The 27677-nt window shown below is 43.6% G+C and overlaps 1 protein-coding gene across 10 annotated transcripts in view; it reads left to right on the forward strand.

The window, feature by feature from the left end:
- PCDH15 (protocadherin related 15) overlaps positions 1–27242 on the forward strand; it is a 634585-nt gene extending 607343 nt beyond the window's left edge. For 7 of the 10 annotated variants that reach the window (XR_010440717.1, XR_010440719.1, XR_010440716.1 and 4 more), the window contains 5 exons: positions 2192–2410; positions 6218–6328; positions 10809–12711; positions 16997–17018; positions 18370–18391. Coding sequence is in view for 3 of the 10 variants with exons in the window: in XM_064716159.1 (XP_064572229.1) it covers positions 2192–2410; positions 6218–6328; positions 16997–17018; positions 18370–18408; positions 19108–19181; positions 20367–20499; positions 21545–22948; positions 24738–25289 (2554 nt within the window). In the remaining 7 variants the exon portion in view is untranslated. Of the gene's footprint in view, positions 1–2191; positions 2411–6217; positions 6329–10808; positions 12712–16996; positions 17019–18369; positions 18409–19107; positions 19182–20366; positions 20500–21544; positions 22949–24737 lie in introns of those variants that run through there. The other 3 variants (XM_064716157.1, XM_064716158.1, XM_064716159.1) reach the window with 2 other exon arrangements.
- The last annotated feature ends 435 nt before the right edge of the window (positions 27243–27677 follow it).

The raw sequence follows: 27677 nt of genomic DNA on the forward strand, positions 1-27677 counted from the left end.
CCATTCCTCCTCTGATTTTTGCTCCAAATCTGTTGGATTACACCCCAAAAATGGCTCTGTACTTCACTATGTCCTCCCTCTGCCACAAACCCTAAAAGACTCCGAAGGCACTCAGATAATTTCCCAGACTGAAACGTTCAGCCTCCTTTCCTATCTTATAAAGGGAAGAGGCTTTGATTTATTGGAGCATAAAAACCAGTTGAATGCAGCAAATTCCTCCTGCATAAATTAAGTGGAAAATGTCCCCTGTTAAAAAGAGAACTGTGTGAAGCTCCTGCACAACGTGTCAGGTTCCATCACGGAGTAAACGCTCACGGCTGAGTTACAGACCTGTTAAAAAGGCTCTGTCGGGAAAATGCCAGCAGAATTTCAAGGGAGAGGTGCTTAAAATCATCCAGGGATTTAATGTGTCCTGCTGGGAAGGCTTTTGCCAGCTCCAAGGACGTGGGACATGCACCAGTGACATCTAGTGAGCAGCAAGAGAATGTTTCTATCCACTTTATGCCGTTATTTAGGTTGGAAAAGGGATTTTTTTTCTCAAGTATCAAGGAAATGGTTTGTGGAACATCAGGAATGGGAATTATTCTTCCAGACACCTTTGTGAGGATGGGGGTGAGCAGCCCCTTTTCCCTCAGTATCATGAAACCAGCCCAAATTCATCATTCAGGACGAGCTGTTCTGCCTCTGTCAAGATCCAGTTCATCCATTACACACCCAGAGCAGAGTGGATTCTCCCTAAAATTCCAAAATAAAAAAAATAGGGACAAGAAATACTATGAGGATTTATCAGGGAATTAATCTGAGGAGAAGTCAATTATTAGAAATTACTGCCCTTAAAGAAAAGGTCTTTGAGGAGTCGAATTTCTATCAGTAATCAGAGTAAGGAAATCAAAACTACCTCAGGCTTTCTTTGAGCATTCAGAGTTTATACACAAAAATACTTATGGAAGTTTTTTTGTTGTTTTTTATTTGACATTTTCTGGAGGTTTTCAGTCCCCTTGTCTTTTTCCAGGAAAACTACTGTATGGGTAAGGATCTGGAATTCTGCTATAGTTCCCACCCTTTCGGATCCTCCATCCTAACACATCTCCTACTTTGGTCTTTGGAGCTGGGCAGCTTGTGAGACACTCAATCCTCACTTCTGGAGTGATCCAAGGATTTTTATTTTCCTTCAGAAGTTGACGCCTTGGACGATGTATTTTTTGTCCAGCCAGCCAAAGAATTTCCCTAAGGAGCTGAGCAAATCATCTAAAAATTGCCTGATTTTAGGGTAACAGCAACCATGGAATCATTAAGGGTGGAAAAGGCATCTGAGGTTATCAAATCCAACATCCTCAGCACTGCCAAGGCCACCACTGTCCCATGTTCCCAAGTGCCACATGCACAGGTTCTTTGAACACTTCTAGGGGTGGTGACTCCACCATTGCCTTGGTGGTATTTTGGGCAGAGTGGTCCTTAGGGATGTGTCCAGTGTGGTGTTTGTCAGGGTCCCCAGGATGAGGTGAGAGATGAGAATCTGACTCCATGTTGTCAGAAGGCTGATTTATTATTTTATGATATATTGTATTTTAAAATGTTATAATAAAACTATACTAAAGAAAGAGAAAGGATACAGACAGAAGGTTTAACAAGAATGATAATGAAAACTCGTGACTGACTCCTCAGAGTCTGACAAAGCTGATGGTGATTGGTCATTAAATAAAACCAATTCACATGAAGCCAATCAAAAATTGACCAGTTGGTAAACAATATCTAGACCACATTCCAAACAGGGAGAAGGAGAAACAATCAGATAAATATTGTTTTCATTCTTTTCTGAGACTTCTCAGCTTCCCAGGAGAAGAAATCCTGGTGAAGGGATTTTTCAGAAAATATGACAGTGACGGTCCAGGAAGGATTGGTTGATCCTTGGGATCAAAGCAGAGAAGGAAAAGCACAAAGCAAGGCCTTTGTGATGCCAGCAAGAACTTTGTGCCCCTGGAAATCAGGATAAGCTCATCTTAGCCCTCCTTTTCAGTGTCTAAACTGTGTCCTGGTCTTAAGTACATTGGAATTGGGATTACAGGGAATTGCCACTATTCCAAAGCCCACAGAGATGACATATGTGCTTTATTGGGCTATTAACCTGCCCTAATTAAAACTCTCTTCATGACCTTGGCCCTAATAGCGGGGTGTTTTTGTGCCCTTGAAGGTTCCTGGATGGCAAACTGCTGGATATCAACAAGGAGTTCCAGCCCTACCTGGGCCAGGGCGGGCGAATCCTGGAGATCCGCACGCCGGACGTGGTGGCCAACGTGAAGAAGCAGGCGCAGGCCGTGGGCTTCACGGAGGGGGCACTGCTGGCCCTGGCTGTCATCATCTTCCTGTGCTGCATGCCCGCCATCCTCATCGTCATGGTCAGCTACCGCCAGTGAGTACCCTCCTCCTCCTCCTCCTCCTTTCCCAGTTGAGTGGTTTTGGGATCCCCTGTGGCAGGAAGGAAATGAGGAATCTGACTCCATGTTCTTAGAAGGCTAATTTATTATTTTATGATACTATATTATACAAAAGAATGCTATAGTAAACTCTAAGAGCCTGAATGAGGGATGTGGGACTCCAGGCTGCTCTCCAAAATGCAGTTTATTCCATCCAAGAGGTTACAGCAGTCCAGGGTTGTGGGTGACAGAGCTGTGCCTACAGCTGCAGGCAGGCCTGGAGACCCTTAGTTTAGGTTACAATGCATTATGTACTTTTCTTTTGGTTACAATGCACTATATACTTTTCTTTGCTTAGCATCTTAATGCATAAGAACCAATCTATACCTTAACTTTTATCTATAGCCTATCATGACTACTATAATTACCATATTCGTGTTACTGTTCTCCAATCACTAAAAGTCATTACATTACAGTTTAAGCCAGAAGTTGTTATTCAGTTTTCTCGCAGTGGAAAATTCTGAGACCTTTTTTCTACTTGCCACATCAGCAGGCTTGTTTGCCTGTGCTTATCTTCTTGCTTGGTAAAAGCATCTTCTTGTTTGAGGTGGGTTTATCCTTTGCTCTTGTTCTAACTAACACACCCTTTGCCTTTTTGGTTATCCAGTAAGACTGGCTCAGCAATTCTTTTCTTCTATATCAAAACTTGCTTCCATCTCTATTCCTTCTTCAGACTCTACATTTAAAAATCTTTCTGCTAAGCATACATATCTGTGAGACTTTCTTGTCAAACTTTCATCCTTCCCAACACTAAACTATACTAAAGAATAGAGAAAGGATACTTACAGAAGGTTTAACAAGATACTGATGAAAAACTCATGACTTCTTCCAGAGTCCTGACACAGCCTGACCGTGATTGGTCATTAAGTCAAAACAATTCACACGTTGGATAAACAATCTCCAAACCACATTGCAAAGCAGCAAAACACAGGAGAAGCAAATGAGATGATATTGTTTTCCTTTTTCTCTGAGGCCTCTCAGCTTCCCAGGAGAAGAATCCTGGGCAAAGAGGATTTTTCAGAAAATATGACAGTGACACCCTAGGGTCATAATGTCGTAGTAGAGGTGCAGCAGTTCCCTCAGCGATTATTCATATTTTCTAGATTAATTTCTATTTATTATTGCCCATTTCTATAATATTTTGTATGTATTATCTAGATTTCTACTATATAAAGTAATTTCTGGGTTTAGTCCCCTTCTCACCACAAGGGTTGCTCAATGCTTGGTGTGATGAACATGGGAAGTGCATCCTTGGTTTCCTAACACGGTGCAGGATTTTTGTGCCCAAACACCAGCTCAAAACTCAGGTGTTGGACACAGAAGTGAAGATTCAGAGCTGAATTCCATTCCAAAAATAAAAAGTATTTGGGAAAAAGGTGCTTTTTCAAGAAATGAATCAAATCAAATTAGAGGATTCCAGTGTTTTTGCTTAAATCCTAAAATATTTTTTCTCAGCTTCTTAATTGCAAATGTTTCCTAGAGAGCTGGTTTTCTGCCGTTATAGGGCAACATCAGAGATACTTTTTGATATTTCCTCTTGCCTGTTATACACTGAAGAGATTCCAGTAATTGGCTGAAAAATTAATTCAAATCAACATCTGCAACAAGTTCATTCAGCTAAAATTTTCAGGTCTACTCATATTTAAGATTGCTGCATTTGGACTTAAAGGCTCCATATCTATTCATTTTTTAATTTATATATATTTTCATAGATTTATTCTCTAATTAAAAATTATATTCATAAATTTACCTATACATCATATTCCAGTTCATACATTTATAAATACATTTATTCACTGATTTATTTTTAAATTAGTGATTATATTCACATCCCCTTTTCCCCATTTTGGGTGAAGAGAAAAAGACTTTTAAAGGAGTTTGGAAGAGCTTGACCAACTTCTGCACCATTGGGATGGCAGGTCATTCCCAAACTGCTCTTCTTCTCCCAGAATTCTGTGGAAAAATTGCTTCCATGAGCCAGTTCATCTTGCAATTCATTGGTGGCTATTATCTGAATTGCAGATTCCTTAAAGAAATGAAGCAGCCTCATTTTTCCTTGGCATCTGTTATATTATCTAAACATCATCAATCTCTTTTAGGAGCTCTTAGGAATCTGCTTAAATTCATTTCATCCAAAAATCCCATTTTTCCAATCTAGAGATCTGACTTGGAGTTGGATTTATAGCAGCCCATTGCAAATAAATTGTATTTTTATGGAGAGTGCCAAGGAAAATGAAAGGAATTTTAGACTTAAATTAAAATCCCAAGCCTCGTGGTTTGTTTTTGCATTCCAGCCTTTTTCACTCTTTTTCCAAAGGAATCTTGATATTTTTCCTAAAGTATTTCTTTAGTAATAAATCTAAATATGAATCCTTTGAAATCCAGTATCCAGCACAAGCCTGTAAGGTACTTATAAATTATTTATTATTTAATAGTCACAAAAGAATGGCATCTTCTAAATAATAACCAAAAATTATGCTCCTGCATTATTAAAAGTATTTTTATACATTTTTGAAATATGCTAAAATAAGAAAATATAAATAAAATAATGATTATATTATTTATATTGTTATATAAAAATAATTAAATATAAAGAAACAAGTCTAAAAATGTGCCTGCTTAAGAAAAAACAGGAGAAATATTCATGTTTTCATGTCTTGTTTTCATTCCCTGCTGTAACTTGTATTTCTGCTGACTACAGAATTGTTTCCAGAGGATCAAAAATAGCAGCCAAATGCTGTTCAGCTCTGGAAGTTCAGATTCTTTAAACAAGTCATTAATTCTGAAATTTGATGTGTGGAATAATTAAGTAGCCTGTGGTTTATTACTCCTGTTAGAGTCACTGTTATGGGCAGCTGTTGGGAGCAGAATTTATTTAACCTTCCTTTTTATCTCTTTTTTTTGCAACCAAACAGATTCAAAGAGTAAGTATTAATTTCCAGCTTTGCTTCTTCCAGCTTGCACAGGAATACTGACAAATCTTGTTCTCAACATTTATTAAATATAACGGGGTTTTAAAATTGTTATACTCAACTTGCTCCTGAACTCCTGGTGTGATGAGTTTAAAAGTGATTTATTTTTATGGCTACTCAGTGTCATTGGGGTGTATCAGCCACATCACCCTGGTGGTGCTCCCCACACAAGGAGCTTTGTTTTCTAGACAGGGAACTGAATTTTTTTTCCACTGTGATTTTACCCCATGGAAAAAAAATAAATTAAAAAAATTAATTTTAAAAAAGGGGTTTTTTTGGGACAAACCATTCATTGAACAGAAATTTCTCAGCCAGTTCTATTAAGAAAAAACAAGTTGTGAGTGGGCAAGTGGGAGTGGCATCGAACTGAAAGAAATAGATTTAGGTGGGATATTGGGAATTAGGAATTGCTCCCTGGCAGGGTGGGCAGGCCCTGGCACAGCTGTGGCTGCCCCTGGATCCCTGGCAGTGCCCAAGGCCAGGCTGGATGGGGCTGGGACAGTGTAAGGGGGTAGAACTGGATGGACTTTAAGGTCCCTCCCACCCCAAACCATTCTGAGATCTGGGAAGCTCTGGGATTCCACCAAAACAGAACAACCAGGAGCTGATAAATCCAGGAGAAGATAATCACGCTGTTACTTTGATGAAGACAAAATCCAGGGGATGTTTATTAGATAAAAACGTAGAAAACCTCCCATTCTGGCTTTCTTTGGGGTGTGTTTTGGGGTGTTCCTGATGAGTGTTTCTCCCTCCCCCCGTGGCTCTCCAAAGGCGACAGGCTGAGTGTGCCAAGACTGCGAGGATGCAGATGGCTCTGCCAGCAGGAAAACCGTCCGGAGCCGCCGCCAACAACCTCTATGAGGAGCTTGGAGATAGCACCATGTGAGTATTCCTTGAGATCCACCCAGATCCAGAAAATCACTGCCCTGGGCCACCTGGGATAGTGGGAAGTGTCCCTGCTCATGGAATGGGATGGGTTTTAAGGTTCCTCCCAATCAAAACTATTCTGGGGTTCTATAAAATCGCTTCATGCCGTCTCTGTACAAAGGGTTTCCTTCATTCCCCAGCTGCTTGGGGTTCTCCAATGTCCAGAAAAGAAATAGGCTGGCTCTGGAAGGAGGGAAAAAGCCAATTTAATCTTCTTGTAATGGAAGGGGGAACCTTAATCAGACTTTAACTGGGCAAAAAGGTATCACCAGATGGTTTTCCCAAGAGCAAGATCCTGCAGCAGGTCACTGCTGCCAGGATTGGATTCCTTGGCACATCCAGGCCAGCACTCCACGTTCTCCAAAGCTGTTGACTAAACACATCCAATAAAATTCATTCTTATCCATTGCACTTGTCTGAAATGATAATTCCCTGAAAATTGCTGCCCCAAAGTCTTCATTTCCTGTAGTAACGTGTTCGGTTTGTTGGGGGTTTTTGTTCTAAATTTAAACCTGTTTAAATATTGAAATTAAAGGAACTATCAAAGCAGAGAAACCCCTGGTAGCTCAATAAACTCATCTTTTACCTCTTACATGCTCATAAAATAATAATCTTGCAAGGCTGCCTCTCTTTTCATGCCTCTGTAAACCTGAAGTTGATGGACTCCAATAACAATTTAACTCTCAGTAGGAAAATATTCCAGCCAATTATTATTTGTGTGATACTGGTGGGGTTGTTTGATAAGCTTTGCCACACTTCTTCATCTCTGTTTATACTTGAAAACCAAGGAGTGCTGAAGAGCCCAGCTTGAATAATATTTGGTAGGTAGGGAGTGAGTGGATGGTGGAAATGAAGATTGCTCCGTTTTCAATCATGATTTGTTTTGCCCAGAAAGTTGAAATTTTCCAGCTGATGTGATGGAGTTTATAAAATATTACAGGACCATGACAGAGCTTTAACTCTTGGACAACTGGGTGCAGTCTCTGCATGTGGAATAATTCCAGGGCTTGAGCTTTTCTGGGTAAATAGGAGACTAAAAAATGCTGGGAGTAGGAATAGTTTCTCCTCAGGGCAGAATTTTTGCCTTTTGCCTTTGTCAAGTTATGCTTGGGCAGGAAGGGAGGAAAAACATGTGAAATAAACTTTTTTTTGAATGGGAGCACTTCAGTTTGTGAGTCACATCTGTACCCTTATGCAGGGAGGCGCCATCTGGATAAAATTCATCTTTTTTTACATTAAACCAAATTTCTGCTGAAGTTAGTTATGTCATGCTAAACCCAGAAAAGGCCTCATTGTGCTTTGTTTTATCTGCAAAGGTTTTTTTTAGGGGTTTAGTACTGCCCCAAAGAGGTGCCAGTTCCCAGATCTGCAGTATTGACTTTGAGGCTTAGCTTTATGATAATTTGGACAAAAAATAGTCCTCATTGCACCAAAAAGGTGCTGTAGTTGGAATATTTTCTCTCAGATGTCTTTGCATACAACCAAGGCTTATCTGTCATGCCGAGGAACTGATTAAACACAAAAATCCTTCAAAGATAAATCAAAATCCATAGGATTTGCAAGAAAATAACAGGCTTCAATAAATATAATTACAAATTAACTTTTTCTTTGCCATAAATATTTTACTTCAGGGCACAGGTGTACCTTAGGAAATTCTTATTTGGGAAAAAATCTTTTATCACCATTTTTCATGAGTTTTAGTGCATTGTTCCCTGTTTTAGTTGTCCTAAGTCTGTCATCTTTCATTTGCAGTGTCTTGTTTGCTTTCTTTGGTGTTTATAGCAAATGAAATGGAACAAAGCTCTTTAGTTTTAAATCTGCCTTGTCTCACCATTTTCATTTTTCCCTGTCTCTGGATCCTTAGGCATCAGTAAGTAAGCTTATTTCATTTCCTTAATATTTGTAGCTGGTAGAAATTAGTTAATTTTCCTTCCAGCAATTCCCATCCAACCTTGCAAGGTGAAGTTCATATTTTATTTGTCCATTGAGCAGAAAAGACATTTACTGGGAAGTTGCAATACTTCTGTGCTTCTTTATCCCTCTTCTTGGAAGAAGAGAGAGGAGGGGTGCTTGCTGAACTTGAAGGGCGTTATTTCTAAAGCCAAAAGGTCAAAAAAAGCCAAACCAACACTGAGTGTATGAACAGAGAGGTTTGCTGGGAGTTCATGGATTTATGGCTGGGTTTAAACCTTCCTTGACTGTTAATTCCAATCCCATGCAAGGCCTGTGGAGCCTTTGAGCTGACAGAACCTGAACTCTCTGGTTCTCAGCGATGGAAACAGCTCCACACAAACAGAAAAACATGGTGGGGTCACCTCAGCTCTCAGAGGCCTCGTGTGGAGTGAGGAGGAGGCTGAGGAGCTTTTGAAATAATCTGCTCCAGGGGCAGAAAGGTGGTGGCACCTTGCATGAGCCTTCTGCTGGAGGGGCTCCTTCAAGTTCAGTCGCTGCTTCTCTCACCTCTCAGTAGATGCAGTGCTTGGCTGACCTCAAAGCTGGCTGCTTCAGGGTTCAGAGCTCCTTTATAGAGGACCTGGGGCTGCTGCAGAGAGCCCAGGGGAGGCACCAGCATGGGCAGAGGGATGGAGCAGCTCTGCTGGGAGGAAAGGCTGGCACAGCTGGGGGGGCTCACCTGGACAGGAGAAGCTCTGGGGTGACCAAACTGTGCCCTGAAGGGGCCAACAAGAAAGATGGAGAGAGATTGTGCAAGGGATGGAGGGACAGGACAAGGGGGAATGCTTTCCCAGTGCCAGAGGGGAAATTTAGATGGGATATTGGGAATTAGGAATTGTTCCCTGGCAGGGTGGGCAGGCCCTGGCACAGCTGTGGCTGCCCCTGGATCCCTGGCAGTGCCCAGGGCCAGGCTGGACTTTGGGACTTGGAGCAGCCTGGGACAGTGGAAGGTGTCCCTGCCATGGCAGGGGGTTGCAGCTAGGTCATTTTCAAGGTCCTTTCCAATCCAAACCCTTCTGGGATTCTCTAATTAACGTGAAGTTAATTATTTTTATCCATTCAGCCCAGAGGAAGCCTTAGGCACACTCAGCTCTGGCAAACTGCAGTGCCTGGGGAGAGTTTATTCACTTTGTGGAGATTTGCTGGGCATGTTTTGCAAAACAAAAATGAGAGAATGATCCCTGGGAGAATGATCCCAGGGTTCTGTGTGGGAATTCCAGTCCTGCTGGCTCACTGGAACATTGGGAAGCTGAGGATTCCCTGGCTGGGTGGTCCCCTGATCAAAACAGGAAACAAAAGTCAGGAAACAAAAGTGTTTTGTTATTAAATACAACCCTCAGGGGACTTTTACATCTTAAATAACTTAGAGGAAAAAGAAGATATCTTAATTAAGTCCTTCTAGGTATTTAAATTTCCCTTCCAATTTTTCTAGGGACTATTTGACCACCAGAGATTACTTTAATTTGGATTTGGTTATGTTTTCTGAGATGTGAAACAACACCACCAAAACCCACAGAACAATGTGACCAAGAGATCCAAAACTTCATCTTCCAACATTCACAGAATCATGGAAAACTCCATTTTTTTCTCCCAATCCTTTACCAAAATTCAAATTTTGGTAGAGACAAGGTTTAGAATTTTTAATTCAGAAGTTGTGTGAAAATACTGGACATCTCTAAGCCACTAAAACCAATCTTAAATTATATTTTAATTTGTGCAAGTAGATAAGATTGCTACTCATGTTGTACTTTAGGTCTGCCTGACGTGGGCCCAAATCTTAAATTTCTCACAGTTTGAGAGAAAAATGAATCTCATTTCAGCCTGCAGTGAGCATTATTTAAAATAGGCCTCAAAGGGCATTTTTCTAGTAGGCACTTTGGAGCTATTCCTTTTAAAATACTGTTTATTTTCAAATCTGCTCAAAAGGTTGTGGTATTTAAAATATTTGAGGGAGGAAGTTAATGAGGGACTGGGAGGTGATAGATGCAGTCCAGAAAGTGGTGAGACCTCCCACTTTTGGTGTAGAAATTCCATGTCACCCAACCACAGGGGCATTTTATTGGATTCACCCTGATGAAGAGATGAAATTCATGCACACAAGAGATGAAATTCATTCACATATTCATACTTCTGTGATGTTTCGTGCTTCTAGGTGGATAGGCCACAGTATTAACTGATAATTTTGAAATCTAAGAGGTTTTTTTAACAAGAAGTGAATTTATTTTTGAACTCACCAAGTAGCTACACAGCTTCAAATTAAAGCAAGCAGCAGCTTGTTTTAATTTTTCTTCCTTCCCCCTTAAAGAAGATGCAAAAGTAAATGTCTTGCCAGTAGTAGGTGTGCTCCTGCTGTTGGGTTGTAGTTTGCTAGAAGTGGTTTAATGGCTCTGATTCATGTCATAAGTTCTTTATTTTCTCTCTCTCATAAGTACCTATGTCCATGCATGTTTCCTCACATGTGGTTATCTTCTTTTCTTTCAAGTCTTTTTCTTCTCTACCATTTCCAACAAAGCAGGGGAAAAAAGTCAGTCTTAGAAGAAGGAGACCGACAGAGAGTTATAAGCAGCTTTGCTTCCCGTGCTATAGAGGCTCACAAGCAATCCAATATCAATGGATCCCTGAACAATAACCTCCCCAAATCCTCGAGTAACATCACTTTTTTGTCCGATGAGAACCCGCTAACGACCCGAAACCCGTTGTACGTGGAAGGTCTCCCTCAAAGCCCCGCTGCCTCTGGGTTCCTACGGAAAAGGAACGATACTTTAGATACTCTTTCTCCTTCAAGACTGGCCTGGAGAGAGGCCTCTTTTGGGGGCGGCCACCGGGCGTGGACGGTGCCCACTCACCTGACCAGGAGACACATGCCGGGCTCCCTGGGTAGGCCGGTTATCATGGACCCCATCCAGTGGCAGCAGCAGAGACTCACGGGCAAGGAGGAAGGAGCTGAAAACGCCGATAGCAGTGACGATGTCAGCAGTCCACTCTTCCAAAAGATCAGTGGCCCCAAGCTGACTGTGAAGGAGAAGGCGAGGCAGTTTGAGGCGCTGCAGGAGATGAAGCAAGTGAGGTCTCCCGAGGTGAAATCCGCGCGGTCGCCCACGCACAGCGCCAGCGTCCAGGAGGGAGAGAGTGCTCCAGAGCAGTCTCCCAAAAGTGTGGTGGCTTCTCCCCACCTTCGCTCCTCCCCTCTGTCCTCTCCAACGCCCGGTGCTGAAGGAGTTGAGGCAGAGGCCGCCGTGGTCCCCGCTGTAATCGTCACTCACCACGATGACCCTCAGGAACATTCTCCTCCACCGACTCGCAAACCAACTCCTCCGTCTTCTAGGACAAAGAAACCACTTTGCCAAAGTTTTCTAGCTCCTCAGACCAAAGAAAATGTAGAAAGCATTCCAGATCCACCTAAAATGCCCCCACCCCCCCCTCCACAGCTGCCACCTCCACTGCCACCACCACCTCCATCCCCTCCCATGTTGCCACCACATCCTCCGCCTCCACCCACAATTTCTCTTCCTTCTTCTTCTTCCTCTTCTTCCTCTCCATCTCCTCTTAGCACGCAGCTCCTGTCCCCTGCCAAGCATTCCAAATCCCCTGCCAAACAGCCAGCTGTCCCCGCCCCGGCCGCAGTGCCAGAGCCTCCTCCCCGCAGGGAGCTCAAAGGAATTCTTAAAAACATTCAGAATTTGGCCGCCATCGAGAAGTCGGTGGCCAACATGTACAGCCAAATAGACAAGAACCACCTGCTGCCCAAGCACGTCCCCAAGCTCAAGCCAGCCCCGAGCCCGGAGCTCCCGACTCCAGAAGCCGCAGCCGAGCACAACCAGCAGAATGGGAACTTGAGCTGTGTCGTGGAGGAGCTGGAGAAACGCTTCCCCTCCCAGTCGACAGCTCTGTAATGCTCACAGGTGGATTTCCCTGCTTTGTTTTTGAGTGGGAGGACTCTAATGCAGCACACAGTATCTGCCTCAGACTCTCCAGAAGTCCTGACTTTCCCTCTTTTCTCTGCTGTACACGATTTTACCCACTCCCGATCCCAAATGGAGAGACGCTGTCCTTCCCGTTCACTCGGAAATTTGTGATATAAAATACAATTCTCCAAGTTGTTTTCTCAGAACTGCATCTTGCTGGTTCTTAGTCTGTTTCCTGGAAATTCTTGGGGGAAACTGTCCATTTTTACCCAAGGATGTGGCATAGATGGCAGCAGGCTCTGTACTTCTTTAAGCAGCCTTCACTGTAGGTAACAGTCAGTCAGATTTTCCTGCAGCTGTGATTGGAATCTCTTGCTTTGCCCATCAAAAGGAAGGAATTTTTCCCCACCTGGAAGGAATCTTCTGGCACACATTGGGCATCAAAGCAAGGAAGGCCTGGGAGTAGCAGGCTCAGCTTTGGTGAGCCGGGTTATTGGATGGGCCTTGAGCAGCCTGGGATGGTGGCCCTGCCCATGGGATGAGCTTTCAGGTGCCTTCCAGCCCAGGCATTCCATAATTCCATACTGCATCTCCCTGCTCCATGGGCTCTGCTCTGCTGACATTTTCTGGCAGCTCAATTCCAGTCTGCAGTCAGAAGAAGGGTTTGCTCTTGGTGTCTCAGCTAATACGGCTGTGTCCCCACTCCTGTTCTCCATCTTCTGCCTTCCATTGCATTTTTTTTATATTGTAACTGCATGTGAAAAGTTTATATTTTCTAAATTCCTTTCATGTACAAAGCATTTGTTGTTTGTTTTTTATGATTTTGCATGTGCATGTTGTTGCTGTCTCTCTTTAATTTCCATGCTGGTCTGTCACGAGCTGAAACATCTCACTTAAATTGTAATAAAGTCACTTTGATTAGTATCACCAGGTGAAGGGTTTCCAAGTACTTGTAAAAATCCACATAATGTGGATTTACTTACCAGCTTTTTTGCTCACAGTGGTCTAAATCAGATCTTTACATTTATATAAATATTTCAGTTATAAATGTAAATCTAAAGTAAATTAGCTTGTCCTTTGGAAATATGGTAAGTAAAAGCAGTTTGGGCATTTAAATGTTTGGTTAAACTTGCAAGTTTTCTTTCAGTCCTTTGCCAAAATCTAAAAAGTTTAATATGACAACCTTTGAAAAACCATCTTGGGAAAGGCAGATATTACCTAATGAAGCAAAACTAAAACTCCAGTTCAGTATCAACGTTGTAATTCTGAGCAAAAAAGTAATTAATTCTTTATCAGACTGTTTATCAGAACTCAACATTTTCATGGTGCTTGGCTTTTTCTCCTTTCTCCTGTTTGTTTTTTTGGGTTGTTTTTTTGTTTTGTTTTTGAAGTCTGCAGTTAGGACATGTGTGGATGCTTCAGTCAAAATCTGCTCAAGGTAGTTTCTCTTTGTTTGTCCCAGTGCCAAACTCCATGAACTCCATCCCACAAGTTCTGCTGATCCATTAGAATTTTCCTTTACTTAAAACCCTTGTAGGGATAGGTTGTAAGATGAGGGTAGTGTAGGAGTAGCTAAATATGTGAGGGGAGGGATTAATCTGTTGTCCTATTTTTGCTGTAACAGAATTTGCGTCATTTATGAGATGTGCACATTTTTGATGCTCAGTTCTCCAAAGGTGGCACAACTGCAATGCTTTAATCATATCCTCAAAGCTCAGCATCTATTAGGTAGAAAATTTTTAGGATTGAAGAGCCAGAGTGGGAATATGATTTAAATGTTCCCTTCTGTGTCCCATCCATGCTCCTGGTGAGGGGACAGTAGGAAGAGAGCAGAGATGGGCATGAAAAATTATTGGGCAGCTCATGTTCAGACTGGATGAAGCCCAAAGACAGAAACTTAAATTTAAGTACACAAGTCCCATGTTAGAGCTTGTAAACAGCTGCTGTCGTGCAGATCTTTACATCCCCAGTGAGATATGATGCAAACAGGACCTGATTTTGGGGTGTGTAAGGTCACACAGCAAAAGTGGACGTGTTCAGTCATTCACAGCATAAACTCCAATGGTTCAGTTTGGCTACAGTTAATTGGGATGTTCCCTAAACAGAAGGAGTGGACATCACACAGAAGTTCCAATTTAAATATTTGATTTCATCATTTCATAACAGTCTGGGAGGGGGTTATGGCAATCAGCTCTTCTCTGATGAGGGGCATTTACTTTCTCATTCTGGAAATCTTTATGAAATTTAAAACTTTACAGAACTGGATTCATTTTGTCTGGATATAATGCAATCTTTGTTCTCCTGCTGGCTTTTTTTTTTCATAGCCTTTGTTTAAAAAATTACTCTGTTAGACTGGGAAAGAAGCTGTACCAGGGAAATTCTGTCCCATTGAGGTGTCTGGGTGGTGCAGGGGAAATTGTTTTAAACAAAAAGAGGAGATATTTAGATGGGATATTGGGAAGGAATTGTTCCTGGCAGGGTGGGCAGGCCCTGGCACAGGGTACCCAGAGAAGCTGGAGCTGCCCCTGGATCCCTGGAAGTGTCCAAGGCCAGATTGGACAGGGCTTGGAGCAGCCTGGGATAGTGGGAAGTGGGTGGAGGTGGAAGAGAATGAGCATAAATTCCAACCCAAACCATTCAGGAATTCCATGGTGCTGCAGTTCTGCAGTGCTACAAAGGATTAGATCCAGTATAGAAGTTGGTAGAAAGTTGAACATCTGTAACAATTTATATTTATATATAATTTAGCCCTCCCAGGTTGTCTGATTTGGTCAGTTGGGGTCCTCTGTGACCCTGGATGTATCTCTCATCCTTTCATCATCACCTTGATGGGGCCAAGTCCTGAGCAGGAGCAGAGATGGCATCAGTGGAGAGCTGGAATTGAACCAACCACGGTGTTATCATTACTCACCTTCCTTTCCAACTTGTCCTCAGTTCCAGCTCTGAACTGCAGGAAAAATCTTCATTTTAGGAGCCAGGGCAAACTGATAAGTAGTTGTTCCCTCTGAGGAGTATCTGTAGTATTTGGGATTTGTGATGATCTTGCTTTTGATATGAAAAGAGATTTACGTTATGGAAGAGCAAACGCCTGCTGGGGCACCAGGAAAATCTGGTTTAGGCAAATCCCCGTTCCTCTAACCTCTTTTAGCAGGGAAAGGTTGGCACACCTTGTCCATGTGAGTTCCTTCTGGCTTTGTCTCTCCCCTTGAGTACCAGCTCCGTGTTCTGGCTGTCCTGTTACCCCACATCCTCACAGGCTCCATGGCCTCGCTTCCCTTTCCACACAGAAGATTCCCAGACTGCACTGAAGTCTGGCTGAGAGCATTTCCCAGAAGCAATCCCTCCCTCTGTGGAGAGCTTTCATTCCTTCCTGGAAACAAATGATGTTGTCCTGCCCTTTGTCTTTGTGCCAGAATAGATCCTCGTGCTATAGTGAATGAATGGGTATTTTATGTCTTTTGGGGACTTTTTGTTCCTTCTAATCATGACCACAAAAAACTATTCAAGAAATATCAGCAAAACTCAGCATGGTGCTATTTTTATGAAAGTTGAATTCCAAATTTAATTAGAATTACTCATATTATGCCTTTAATCTGCAATATAGTGCAATTAAGAGTAATAGACTTCCTTCTCCTCAGACCTCCTTTATCTGAAGATTGTTGTAAGCGATATGGAAACTAAATCCAGCACCCCTCAAGTGGGCTTTGAAGAGTCACAGATCATCTTTGGATGATAAATCTTCATTTCAGCTGGCCATGAGGTTTATATTATATAGGCGACAGCATTAATTCAATGCTGATAATCAATTCCATCTGCTGAATATTAATAGGAAGATTTAGAGATGGGGATATTAAAGAATTAAAAGGATTTCTCTGGTCTTTATTATTTATTCAGTGTAATTAAAGACTTCCCCATGACTGCTGGCTGTGTCCTAGGTTAAGCCTAACATAATTTTGAGCATTTACCCTTTCCTTCTTAAAAACCATAATAAAAATAATCCAGACTTATCCTTAAGAAAAATTCCAAGGCCTAAATTTTTTGTTCTCTAGTTTTGCCAAAACCATTTCAACTTTCAGGCACAAAACGTGAAAATAGAGAACTTGATAGACATAAACGCATTGGTCATGCCCAGGAATGGCTCCAAGAAAATTAATTAAACCAACAATAAATTCCCCATAAGACCAGAAGCACAAAGTCTGTGGTAAAATAGCAGCAGATAGCAAAAAAAAAAAAAGGGGGATCTACCTCCCCACCAGTGGGTAAGTGTTAGGAAAGGTGTAATTGGAATGATAATGTCGGTACAAGAAATTAGTAATACAAGCTCCAGGGTAATTTCTGATGGATACAGAAAGTCCAGGAGAAGGAGAAGTTGTTTCACTGTTTGGGCAGACGTGTGAGGGAACAGGGTCCCCCTGTGGATGTGGCACAGCAGGGAGGGGATGGGACAGGGCCTCTCCCAATCCCCTTTTCCCTGTGCTGAGTCTCTCTGGATGCTCTGGCTCCTGGGGATTGGGGATTTCTCCTCATCCATTCACAATCTAAAGCAAGAAAAGATCCCAAACTTCTCCAACCTTTCCCATGCAACAATCCAGAGCAAACCCAAAGAAAAACATATTTGGTATTAGAGATATGTATTTCTTTCCATGCTAATTCTATTTCTAATTACATTCTCTTTCACCCCTCTCCAGCAAGAGCACTAATGGGCATCTTTGTGCAGGCTCACAGCATTATACTAATTTATTTCTTGTCTTTTTCTGACTTCTAGGCGAGGATATGCACAGCAAGAGGTAAGGCCAGAGCCCAATTACCTTTCAAATATTGATTATACCAATGTGCTTTTCCCATGCAGCCCAAGAGTGTGGGCAGCAGGGGAGTGAGGGAGTCTCCCCTTCTACTCTGCTCTTGTGAGAGCCCAGCTGGAATTCTGTGCCCAGTTCTCCAGAAATAAGAAGGACATGGAACTGTTGGAGCAGGTCCAGAGGAGGCCATGGAGTTGCTGAGGGGTCTGGAGCATCTTCCCTGTGGAGCCAGGCTGGGAGAGCTGGGAATGCTCAGCCTGGAGAAGGGAAGGGTGTGTGGAGACCTCACAGCTCCTTCCAGGGCCTGAAGGGACACAGGGGAGCTGGAGAGGGACCCTGCATTGGGAACTGGAGGGACAGGACACAGGGAATGGGTTCAGACTGACACAGGGGAAATTTAGATGGGATACTGGGAAGGAATTGTTCCCTGGCAGGGTGGGCAGGCCCTGGCACAGGGTGCCCAGAGCAGCTGTGGCTGCCCCTGGATCCCTGGCAGTGCCCAAGGCCAGGTTTGGATCACCCTGGGACAGTGGAAGGTGTCCCTGCCCATGGCAGGGGTGGGATTAGCTGAGTTTAAAATTCCCTCCCAACCCAAACCAGTCTGGGATTGTGTGTGGGGAACTCCCGGGTAGTGACTGCTTTAGAGACCAGAAATTGAAAGTGCTTCAAGAAGTTTATGAGCCGTAGATCCCTGGGGGCTGAGATCCACTGTGGCAGGAGTGTGACCTCCAGGCTCGGGGATTGCTGCTTAAGGAGCTGCCAGAAGGAGCTTCCCAGGGAATTCCCTCCATGCCTGATGTGTTTTCCAATGTCACACCCAATCACCTGCCAGGCAGGAATGGGGCTCCACGGACCTCCCTGCAGCTCTGTGAGGTCTGCTGCTCCTGCAGTGTCATTTTCTCCAGAAATGAATAGCAGGGAGAAGAGTTTCCTTCAGTACAATCTCATTTAATCATTGGAAGGTTCTCCAAAATACATTTCTATCATAAAGGTTGATATTTGCTGATTTTTTTTCCCTTTCTTTGCACAGCTGGTTTTTGTTTCTTAATTTAAATACAGAACTTAGTTCTCTTGTCCTCTGATAGAAGTTCTTGAGTTAAATATGTCAGGCAATCACCACAAAAACTGGGAAGTTGATTTTGTATTTAGGCAAAAGAAATGGTGTATTGTGAAAGGATTTTGCTGTGTGTTCTCACAGGGGATGGAAGTCTCCAGCTGACTGCCATAAAAAAGTTCCAAAGCACCTATGGTTTCAGAATTTATTACTGATCTTAGACACCAATCACCTGCCCTTTAATTGTTGCTGCCTAATTAACCACTTTCTCATTTTCTTTTGTAGCAACAGCAGTTGCTGAGACCTTCTCTTCTCAGACCAGAGGTACAACCCTTTTTCATTTCTTAATTGTTCTGTAAGTTTTGAAATGGTTTTTACATCATTTTCTAATAAGGACTTGTCTGTCTCAGGTAATTTCCCCCCCTGGCTCTTAGATAAAAAGCAAAGTTCTGGCATTGTGAGCCCAGTTATGTTATTTTAATTAAATTCCTTATATTTACTGCACTTTGGTTCTTCCAAGGCCAGGTTGGGTGGGGCTTGGAGCAGCCTGGGATAGTGGAAGGTGGGAATGGATGAGCCTTAAGGTCTGTTCCAAACCACTCTGGGATCTGTGATTTTCCCCATGAGCATCTTTCAGTAGCTCCCACTGGCTTCATCCCACAGTTTCAGATTTCCCAACAGAATCATTCCATTGCTCTCCAACTGCTGATTTTTTCCTGGTGTCAGTCAGCTGCTGATGGATTATTGCAGCTGGAGCTGAGCTGAGCAGTGGGTGCTGGAAGCTTTAGCACCTTGCTGTGCAGTGCAATTGCAAATCTTTCCATTTCCAATCTTTTAGACCCAAAATTGTTTCCAGAATAAGCAATGAGAGCAAATGTGAGACGTTGGTATTTTTGTGCTACAGGATGGGGATCATTTCTGCAGTCAGAAGAAGTAATTACATAATAAAGAATAATAAAATCAGTAATTACATTTGGGCCTTTTTCACACTGTTTGCATTCAATCAGTGTTTCTCTTTTCCAGGAGTTGAGTATGGAGTCTGGAATTGATCCAGGGCAGGAATACTATGGCCAGGATTACTACAGTTATGAGCACGGGTATAGTTCCATTTTTCCTCTTTATTTCTGAAAGTGCTGCTTTTCCAGGCTGGTGATGTTTATTATTCCAGCAGTTAATCGTGGGACTTCCCTTCACCTAAGGATTACTTTAATCTTTGTGTCCACAAAGGCGTGAACCAACAACAGAACTCTTTTCAGAGGTTAAGGGGTGTGATAACTCCCTGCTTCTTCAAGGATGTCATTATTCACTTACAGAATGCACATCTTGTCCCTCATGCTGGGTTTATACCCTTAGTGTGTGTATTTCTGCTCCTGGGAGATTAATTTCCATCACCTCCTCCCCTCCTGTGTTCAGGGATTAATCCTTTCTTCTTCCAGTTTCCAGGCAGCTGCTGACCTTTTAAATTTCCCTCAAAAAACCCATCCTGCCTGGTGGCCTTTTGAATTTCCTTCAAGAATCCCCATCCTGCTTTGTAGCCTTTTAAATTTTCCCTCAAAAAAACCCAATCCTGCCTTGTGGCCTTCTGAATTTCCCTCAGAAAACCCCATCCTGCCTGATGACCTTTTAAATTTCCTTCCAAAAGAAACCCACACTTCCTTGTGTCCTTTTAAATTTTCCTCAAAAAACCCATCCTGACTTGGGGCCTTTTAAATTTCCCTCAAAAAAACCCCGAATCCTGCCTTGTAGCCTTTTAAATTTCCCTCAAATAAACCTATCCTGCCTTGTGGCATTTAAATTTCCCTCAAAAAACCCTCATCCCCTGCCTTGTGTGCATTTAAATTCCCTCAAAAAACCCCATCCTGCCTTGTGGCTTTTAAATTTCCCTCAAGAAACCCCATCCTGCCTTGTTCTGATAAATCCCATTGGACTGCATCTCTTCAGGAATTCCTGCTGGTGTTCCCCAGAACTGATCCCAGGGAAGCTGCTCTTTCATGCCATCGTTATTAAGAAAGATCCCCCAAAAAATCAGGTGGATTGAAGGAAGGTTGATGTCCTTAGAGAGGTTTTGACTGATCCAGCAGACCCCAAAATTCAGGTTACCCTGAGGGGCTGTTGGAGCAGAAGGATATCTGGGATTTGGTTGCCGCTAAGGGAAAAAAGGAGGGAATAAAACAGGGAAAGCTGTTCCCTTTGCTCTGGACGTGAACAAGCGCAGTGCTGGCAGTGTGGTGAGAGGTGTGAGCACATTTGGGCTGTCCTGAGGAGCTGTGTGTCCCTGGCAGGTACGAGCTGCCGCAGTACGGGAGCCGCCGGCGCCTGCTGTCCCCGTCGGGAATGTACGACGAGTACGGCGAGGTGGTGGTGGAGAGCGACGGTGGCTACTACTACAGTCCCCACGGGCCAGCAGCTGAGGAGGTAAGGAACCAGCTCTGGAGGGATCATTCTGTCTCTTTAACAGCTTGAAGGGCCACCAAACCTCATCAGTTGTGATTGGAATTAGGTTTTGTATAGATCAGCGTTAAACGTTCTTGGCCCCGTAAAGTTTGTCAGCATTAAATTCCTTTTGTTTTCCAGGCACAAAAAAGAATTGCTGAGCTTCTGTTAGTGTCCACATCTGGTTTTAGTTCTAAGAAAAATCCACTTAGGTGTTTCCATTTTGTATCATTACCAAATAAAGAAACCTTCCAGTATTTGTAAGGGCCTACAAGGAAGCTGGAGGAGGACTTTTCAGCAGGAACTGCGGTGACAGGACAAGAAGAATGGCTAAAGACTTAAAAAGGGAACTTTTAGGTTGGATATTAGGAAAAAATTCCTCCTTGTGAGGGTGGGCAGGCTCTGGCACAGGGTGCCCAGAGAAGCTGGGGCTGCCCCTGGATCCCTGGAGTGTCCAAGGACAGGTTGGGGTTGGATGGGTCTTGGAGGAACCTGGGATATTGGAAAGTGTCCCTGTCCATGGCAAGGGGTGGCACTGGATAGGCTTCAAGGTCCCTCCTCCTGGACTCTAGAAGTCTATTACTAATATTCTTTCTACAACTTATGACTTTGCACTGAGAAAAGCAGTACCTAAACTCATCTGTCATAGAGTTCACAGTGAAATCTAAAAAAATTTTAACATCAGTGGCAATCAGAAGAAAGTCAATGTAAACATTTCTTTTGAGAAAGAAGTCCAATTGTCCTGAGTGCCAGATCTCAATCCATTATTAAGTGACAAGACAGAACATTTCAGTGTAACATTGCAGAGTAAGGTAGTTGTGCATTTCCAGCCTATTCTAGAACTTTCTAAAACTCTAAAATTCCCAACCATTTCCCATAACTTTGGTAAGAAAACTGTTCCAAAACAGGTAAGTTCATTTTGATGCTGGGAAATAAATGTTGCATCTTCTCCTACCCTATTTTAAGGTACAGGTTTTCACAATAACTCTCTTTCAAGTGGTAATCAATTAATTTTCATAATTTCCAGGGCATGATTCCAGTCAGAGGCCCTCCCAGCAGAGGTATAAGCCAGGCAGCAGGGCCTCAAATGGAAGGGAGACCTGTAGGTGTTGGGATGGACCTCAGCCATGGTCCTGGAAGAGGATTTAGGAGCAGCCAGGGAAAAAGGAGGCTAAAGGGAGCGATGCATATAAGTCGTGTGGCAGTCAGTGCCCACAAACCAGGACGAGCTGAGTCTGCCCATTCCCGGTGGAAGAAAGCAAAGATATTCCCAATGATCCTGCAGAAAGTGAAAGGTAGGAAGGATTCCAGCTATGCCAAGCTGCTGTCAGCTCGCCAAGCGGAAGGGGACAAACCCATGATGATCAGGGGAAGCTACTTCCAGAAAGCCACGGATGCCAGGCCCTCCATGAGAAAACTAAACCACGTGTTGAAGCGCATCAGCGTCTCCAAGAAATTCCAGGAGGGCCTCGGCAAGGATTTGGCACGTGGAGAGGAAGGGTCTGAAAGGGATGAAGCCAAGTCGGGAGTTTCAATCAGCATCACGGCAGAGAGCGAGCAGGAGGAGAGTGACCATGAGAAGAGGAGGAAGAGGAGGAGGAGGCGTGCCTCAGATGAGTCCTCTGAGAAGAGCAGCAGCTCTGAGTCAGAAGACAAAGACTACTTGAAAATAACCCTGGATCAGGATGAGGCCACGGAAAGCACCGTGGACTCAGATGAGGAAACTGGGGATGTGGGGGATTCTGATGAGGAGTCTGAATCCAGCTCCAGCAGCGGGTCGGAGGAGGAGTCATCAGAAGAGGATGATGATGAGGAAGAGTCTGAGAGTGATGAGGATGGCAGCCTGTCCAAGAGCTCATCCACACGGAGCTCCTACAGCAGGTCAGGGACCAGCGAGTCTGGCAGCAGGAGAAGCACGGAAATGTCCAGTGTGAAAAGCAGGGCAGGCAGCTCCCGTGGCAAACGCTCCAGCCAGAAATCCGTGAGCTCCACTGCCTCGGGTAGCGACAGGGACACGAGCTACAAGAAAACCTCGGGATCCAGCTACAAGAGCAAAACCTCCTCTGCCAGTGTGGAAATAGAGGACACCATAGAAGAGGTGTCAGAAGAAGAGGAAGAGGCAGAGGAGACAGCAGGTAGCTCAAACAAGGCAGTTTCTAAAAGTGCCACAGCAAAAGCTGCTGCTGCTGGAGGGGGCAAGGGAGGACAGTCAGCTGCTCCTGGTGAGGACAGCGAGGAGGAAAGTGAAGAAGAGGCTGATCCAGAGGACAGTGACAGGGAGGACACTGCCAGTAAGAATGAATCTTCTTGCCTAGACAGTGAAATCAGTGCGACTTCCAAAGGTACCACAGGGACAAAAAGCTCAGCTAGCGCCACGTCCGGGAAAACTGCCACGTCCCCTGAGACTCAGAGCTCTGACACCAACAAGAAAGCAATGAAAACAAGGAAAAAGGTGTCCCAGGAAAGCAGCCAGACCCAGTCAGATGAGGCCCTGGGTACTGGAGTTACAGAGTCGGAGGCCACGGGTGATTCCACCTCCTTTTAAAGAGGAGTGACAGTAGGTGATGGTTTGCAGTGAGGAGTGGCTTTGATTGCTGTGCCTTCTGTGTGGTCTTTCCTAAGCAATGCTGACAGGCTGGAGACAGCCAGAAGGAAAGGGCAAAGTGTATTGATCCAGCTTTTCACTATTCTTGGGAGAGAACTGTGGAAAACCAAACTAGTTCCAGCCCTGTGGATATATATCTATAAATATACATACATATATATACCCACACTATAGATATACTCAGTCATAAATACAGAAAGTTTTATTTTCATGGAGCAATGAAACATGGGATTTAGGGAAGAATGCAAATGATGAGGAGGACGATGTAAAGAGCTAAAAATCATCCATGTTTTCATCCTATATATTAATATTGTATTAATACATTTGCTAATCTTCAGGGGAGTTCTCTGCTGTGAAGGTCAGCTCTGTTTGCAGGGAGGACAAGTGGAATTGCAGCAAAACAAACATTCCCAAAACTGCAGGGGATAACTGGGAGAGCTGGCACTGGGCTGTTACTGCATCACAGGATTCAGGTTGCAAACACCAGTGATGCACAAGCCAGGAATGCTGAGGCAGGAGGACCAAGTGAGCTGGGTCAAGAAAGGAAATGGATTACATTTCCCAGCTTCTGCCTTTTCTGCCTATCACAGTACAGTGGTTTTATATATATATACATATATATTTTTTTTTTTTAGCATCTCTTTAAACTCAATCCATGGTCACTTATCTGCCCTTTTGTGTCCCCACACAACACGTCATAGCTGCACACAATGTTTTGATGTAAATCTCACTTAAACTAAGCAGGAATAGATCCACTGGATCTATATATCCATGTGAAGAACATTGTCTGTCTTTTCCAGGAACAATAAAACAGGCATCCAAGTAATTTTTGGCAAGTTTAACTTCTCAAAAGCTGAAGAGTAATCACCTTTTTGTACCTTGCATGTTTTTTTCTCTAAAAACTGGCTTTTCTCATCTTCCTGTGTGTGTTTTGCAGTGGGGGTTAACTGTGATGGCATCTTAGTGTTTGAATTATTCATTCAAGAAGGGTAATAGCTGTTTTCAGTGTGGTGCAAGGAGGCATTTATTTTTAAAAGATCAATTATAAATCATAATAACTAGTGGGGGTTGTGTGCTCACTACAGAGCAATCACTGCTACTACAGAGCCAGAGCAGCGTGGAAATTGTTTGCATTATTTCTTTGAAAAAATATTTAAGTTATATAAACCTAAAGCCTGGTTTCTCCACCATCTTCCTGAGTATTTCCACTGATCCCACCTGTCTGGAGCAGCCACAAAGCCTTACATGGAGCTGCTCTTTTTTGTAACCAGTCAGTTTTGCCAGCACTGTGCCTGAGATTTTCCCTGGTGTATGTCCTGGGATTTTCTCTGCTGGATGTGTGATGCACACAAAGCAGAGCTGGCCAGTGTACAGAATTCACAATGCAAGGGAAGAAAACTTCCAAGGCCTTTCTAGAATTTACACCTTGGAGTATTTTCTTAAAGGTATCTCTCACACAGCAGCTTCCTCCTCAGGGCCCTCCCGTTTCTGCCCACATCCAAGGGAGAAAGGCACAAAATTAATAGAAACTGATGAGAGTCATTAATAAACAAACAGAAGGGGCTGGGAAATGAACTGCTGGGTTGCCCTGACATTTCTTTGTGTCGTCCAACAGTGGGCCAAGAAGAAGAGGATCAAGTTGGTGGTGGACCCGGAGTACGAGACCAGCTCCACGGGCGAGGAGAGCGCTCCCGACTCCAGCCAGAGGAACCGGCTGAGCAACCCCGGCTTCCAGGCCAACGGCAGCAGCAACATCTACGTGGCCCAGAACGGCTCCGTGGTGCGCACCCGCCGCGCCTGCCTGGGCAACAATTTAAAAGTCACCTCCCCAGTGAGGCTGGGGAAGCAGTTCAAGAAACTGGACAAGCTGGCGGTGACGCACGAGGAGAGCGTCCCGCTGAACACGTTGTCCAAGGGACCGTCCCCCGGTGACAAAATGAACTCCAGGCCGTGCAGTGTGTCCTTTTCCTCTACTATAGGGGCTGAAAATGTAGTGACAAAGGCCGGGGCGGCCAAACTGAAAAGCACAGACGAGCAGGAATCGGTTGTTGATCACGAGGAAGTCAAGGAGCCCTTGGAGTCGCACAGTGAACACACACAGTCCGACGAGGAGGAGCTCTGGATGGGCCCTTGGAACAACCTCCACATACCAATGACAAAACTGTGATTTTAGTTGATTTTTTTTTTTTTAATTTTGGTTTTTACTTCGGTTTATAATAAACTGCGCTTTTTACTGTCACCCAGGGGCAGACGTACGGAGTTTGTATGGTGCACATCCGTTGTCCATGACAAACGGCACGCTTTAAAATTCCCAGACAAAATTTGCACTCACATTTGGACCGATCCATTGTCCCCCCTCCCAGTTTTGACAGGCTCCCATTTCACTAAACACTACTTGGTTTCAATTAATGAGTTCTTTTTGGATCTGGAGTTCTTGTTTAATAAACAGTAAACTACTAATAAATGCACAGCCCCCATTGGTTTAACCCTCCAGACAGTTCTACACCTGCCTGGCTTTGTTTTTCTGTATGGTACTTGTGGCTCTACTGTCTAGATTTGGGAATTGTCTATTTATGTTCAAGATTTATATCCAGAGCTCTGCCTTCTGACCTCAGAGTAATAAATTAAAAATAAACCCATCCAAGTCAATGGAGCAAATCCTCGGCTGCTGCTGGAATTTGAGTCCCAGTTCCAAAGTCAGAGCAATTTATGCAAACAACGCCCAGCTGGCAAAGTTATGGAATCAAAGTTCCCGAGATTACAGCACTGCCACTTAGAAAAGTGCAAGAGAAGCTGAAGTAAGATAAAAATTGCAAAAGAGGAAGGCAATGTGTAGCAATTAATCTTATTCAGAGCTACCTGGCCATGGTTTGTTCATTTTCTTTTGTAAATTAGCTTGTTCCAATTTTCTTCTCCGGTCAATTTTTCATCTTTTCATCTCTTCCCCCATCAGTTCTGTTTGCTTCTTTCCATGGTCTTTAGCTCCAGCCTCTGTGCTCTATCAGTAATTGTCATCCTATGGCTGTATTCCTCTGGAATAAAGCAGGATGATCCATGAGCCTGTGACAGTGGGAGGCACTAAAGAGGAGATAATGGGAAGAGGATGGATCCATTCCCAAGCCCAGCTGGCTGGTGGGTTAAGCGGTGCCATCACCATTGCACTTTGCTAACTGAACACAAACGTGCTGAAAAGACAAATGGATCCCACAGGGAAGAGGAGAAAAAGGGAATATTTTATGAGGTGAACGTGCACAGACAGATCTGGGAAGGGCAAAGGGTCTCGGGACACACACACAGAGTTATTTCCAAAACTTTTAGCACCCATTACCTGTGAAATACACAACATAAATTCAGGCACCTGGTTACAATTTCTGGCTTTACTTTGAGTGTGTTGTCACAGTTTGGGCAGGGAGCTCAGAATTTTCACTGTTTGAAAAAGACCAAGTGGTTTTCTCCAGTATGAAGCAGCAAAAGAAAAAAAAAGCAGAACCACGTTCACATGACAAAAGCGTCCTGTTGTGTTGTACAAACTTTTTGGGGGTAAAACCAAACCAGTTGTGAGAACAACCTGGATTCCTCTGGAAAGATTGGAAGAGCCAGCAGATAAATGTGTGTAATTAGCGAGGAAGAGATTGGCACCACCATTCTCTTCCCTTTCAGCTGCTGAGGCCTCACCACCAGGTCTGGGTGGGGATGGATCTGCTCTGGCAGCAAAAGGACTTTGTGCTGCTGTGGCTGTGTTGGGTTTCCCTTTGCCCAGGTTCTCCCCCAGCAGATCCCTGGGAATGTTTGTCTTTGGGAGCTGTCTGCATGTGGTGTCGATGTGACTTCTCTGTCCAATACCTCCTTCTCAAGCTGAGGTTTCTGACCAAATATTTTGAGCAATGGTGCTTGTTTTCAGGCAAGAGAAATGCACTGTAGCCTCTCACACGTGGGGAAAACAAACCCACCAGATGTTTCTTTGCCCTAATTCCTTTTTCTTGGCATATTTGCACTTGGGACCGGCGCTAAAACAGCTGTTTGGAGTTAAGCTGGAGGCTGGACATACAGATAAGACTGATGGAAGAAAGAAAAAAAAAAATCTATTCTTTGAAATAATGAGTAAAATGTTATATTTTAATCCTGTTTAAGACACTGTTATTATTTCACTGCCTCACTTTTTATTGCAAAGTCTGTCAGTTCTGTTCCTGATATTCATTTTCTCCCAATTTTCTGAGGGAAAACAGAAGTTGTTTCTTTATTTCTAAACGAACTACAGCATCTCTAGCTTTGGGAAGGATCCTGGGGCTGGACACTGGTGGTCAGTAGTGATGTCCCTGCTTATTATCCAAGGGAAATTCCATCCCCACCTACTCCTTTGTGCTGTCCAGGTGCTCAGAGCTTCTCCCACAATGCAGAGATCAGAATTACCACTTTTTTTCAGCAATGGGGGCCTGTCTTATCTAAAATTAACTCATTTTAGCTAAACTTTTAAAATTGGGAATGCTGTGGGAAAATCTTTCTTAGGTGTACAAGATCTGGGGGTGTGGGTTTTTTTTTTTCGCCTTTTAATTTT

Source organism: Zonotrichia leucophrys, chromosome 6 (genome assembly GCF_028769735.1).
Source record: "Zonotrichia leucophrys gambelii isolate GWCS_2022_RI chromosome 6, RI_Zleu_2.0, whole genome shotgun sequence".
NCBI classification, from domain to species: domain Eukaryota; kingdom Metazoa; phylum Chordata; class Aves; order Passeriformes; family Passerellidae; genus Zonotrichia; species Zonotrichia leucophrys.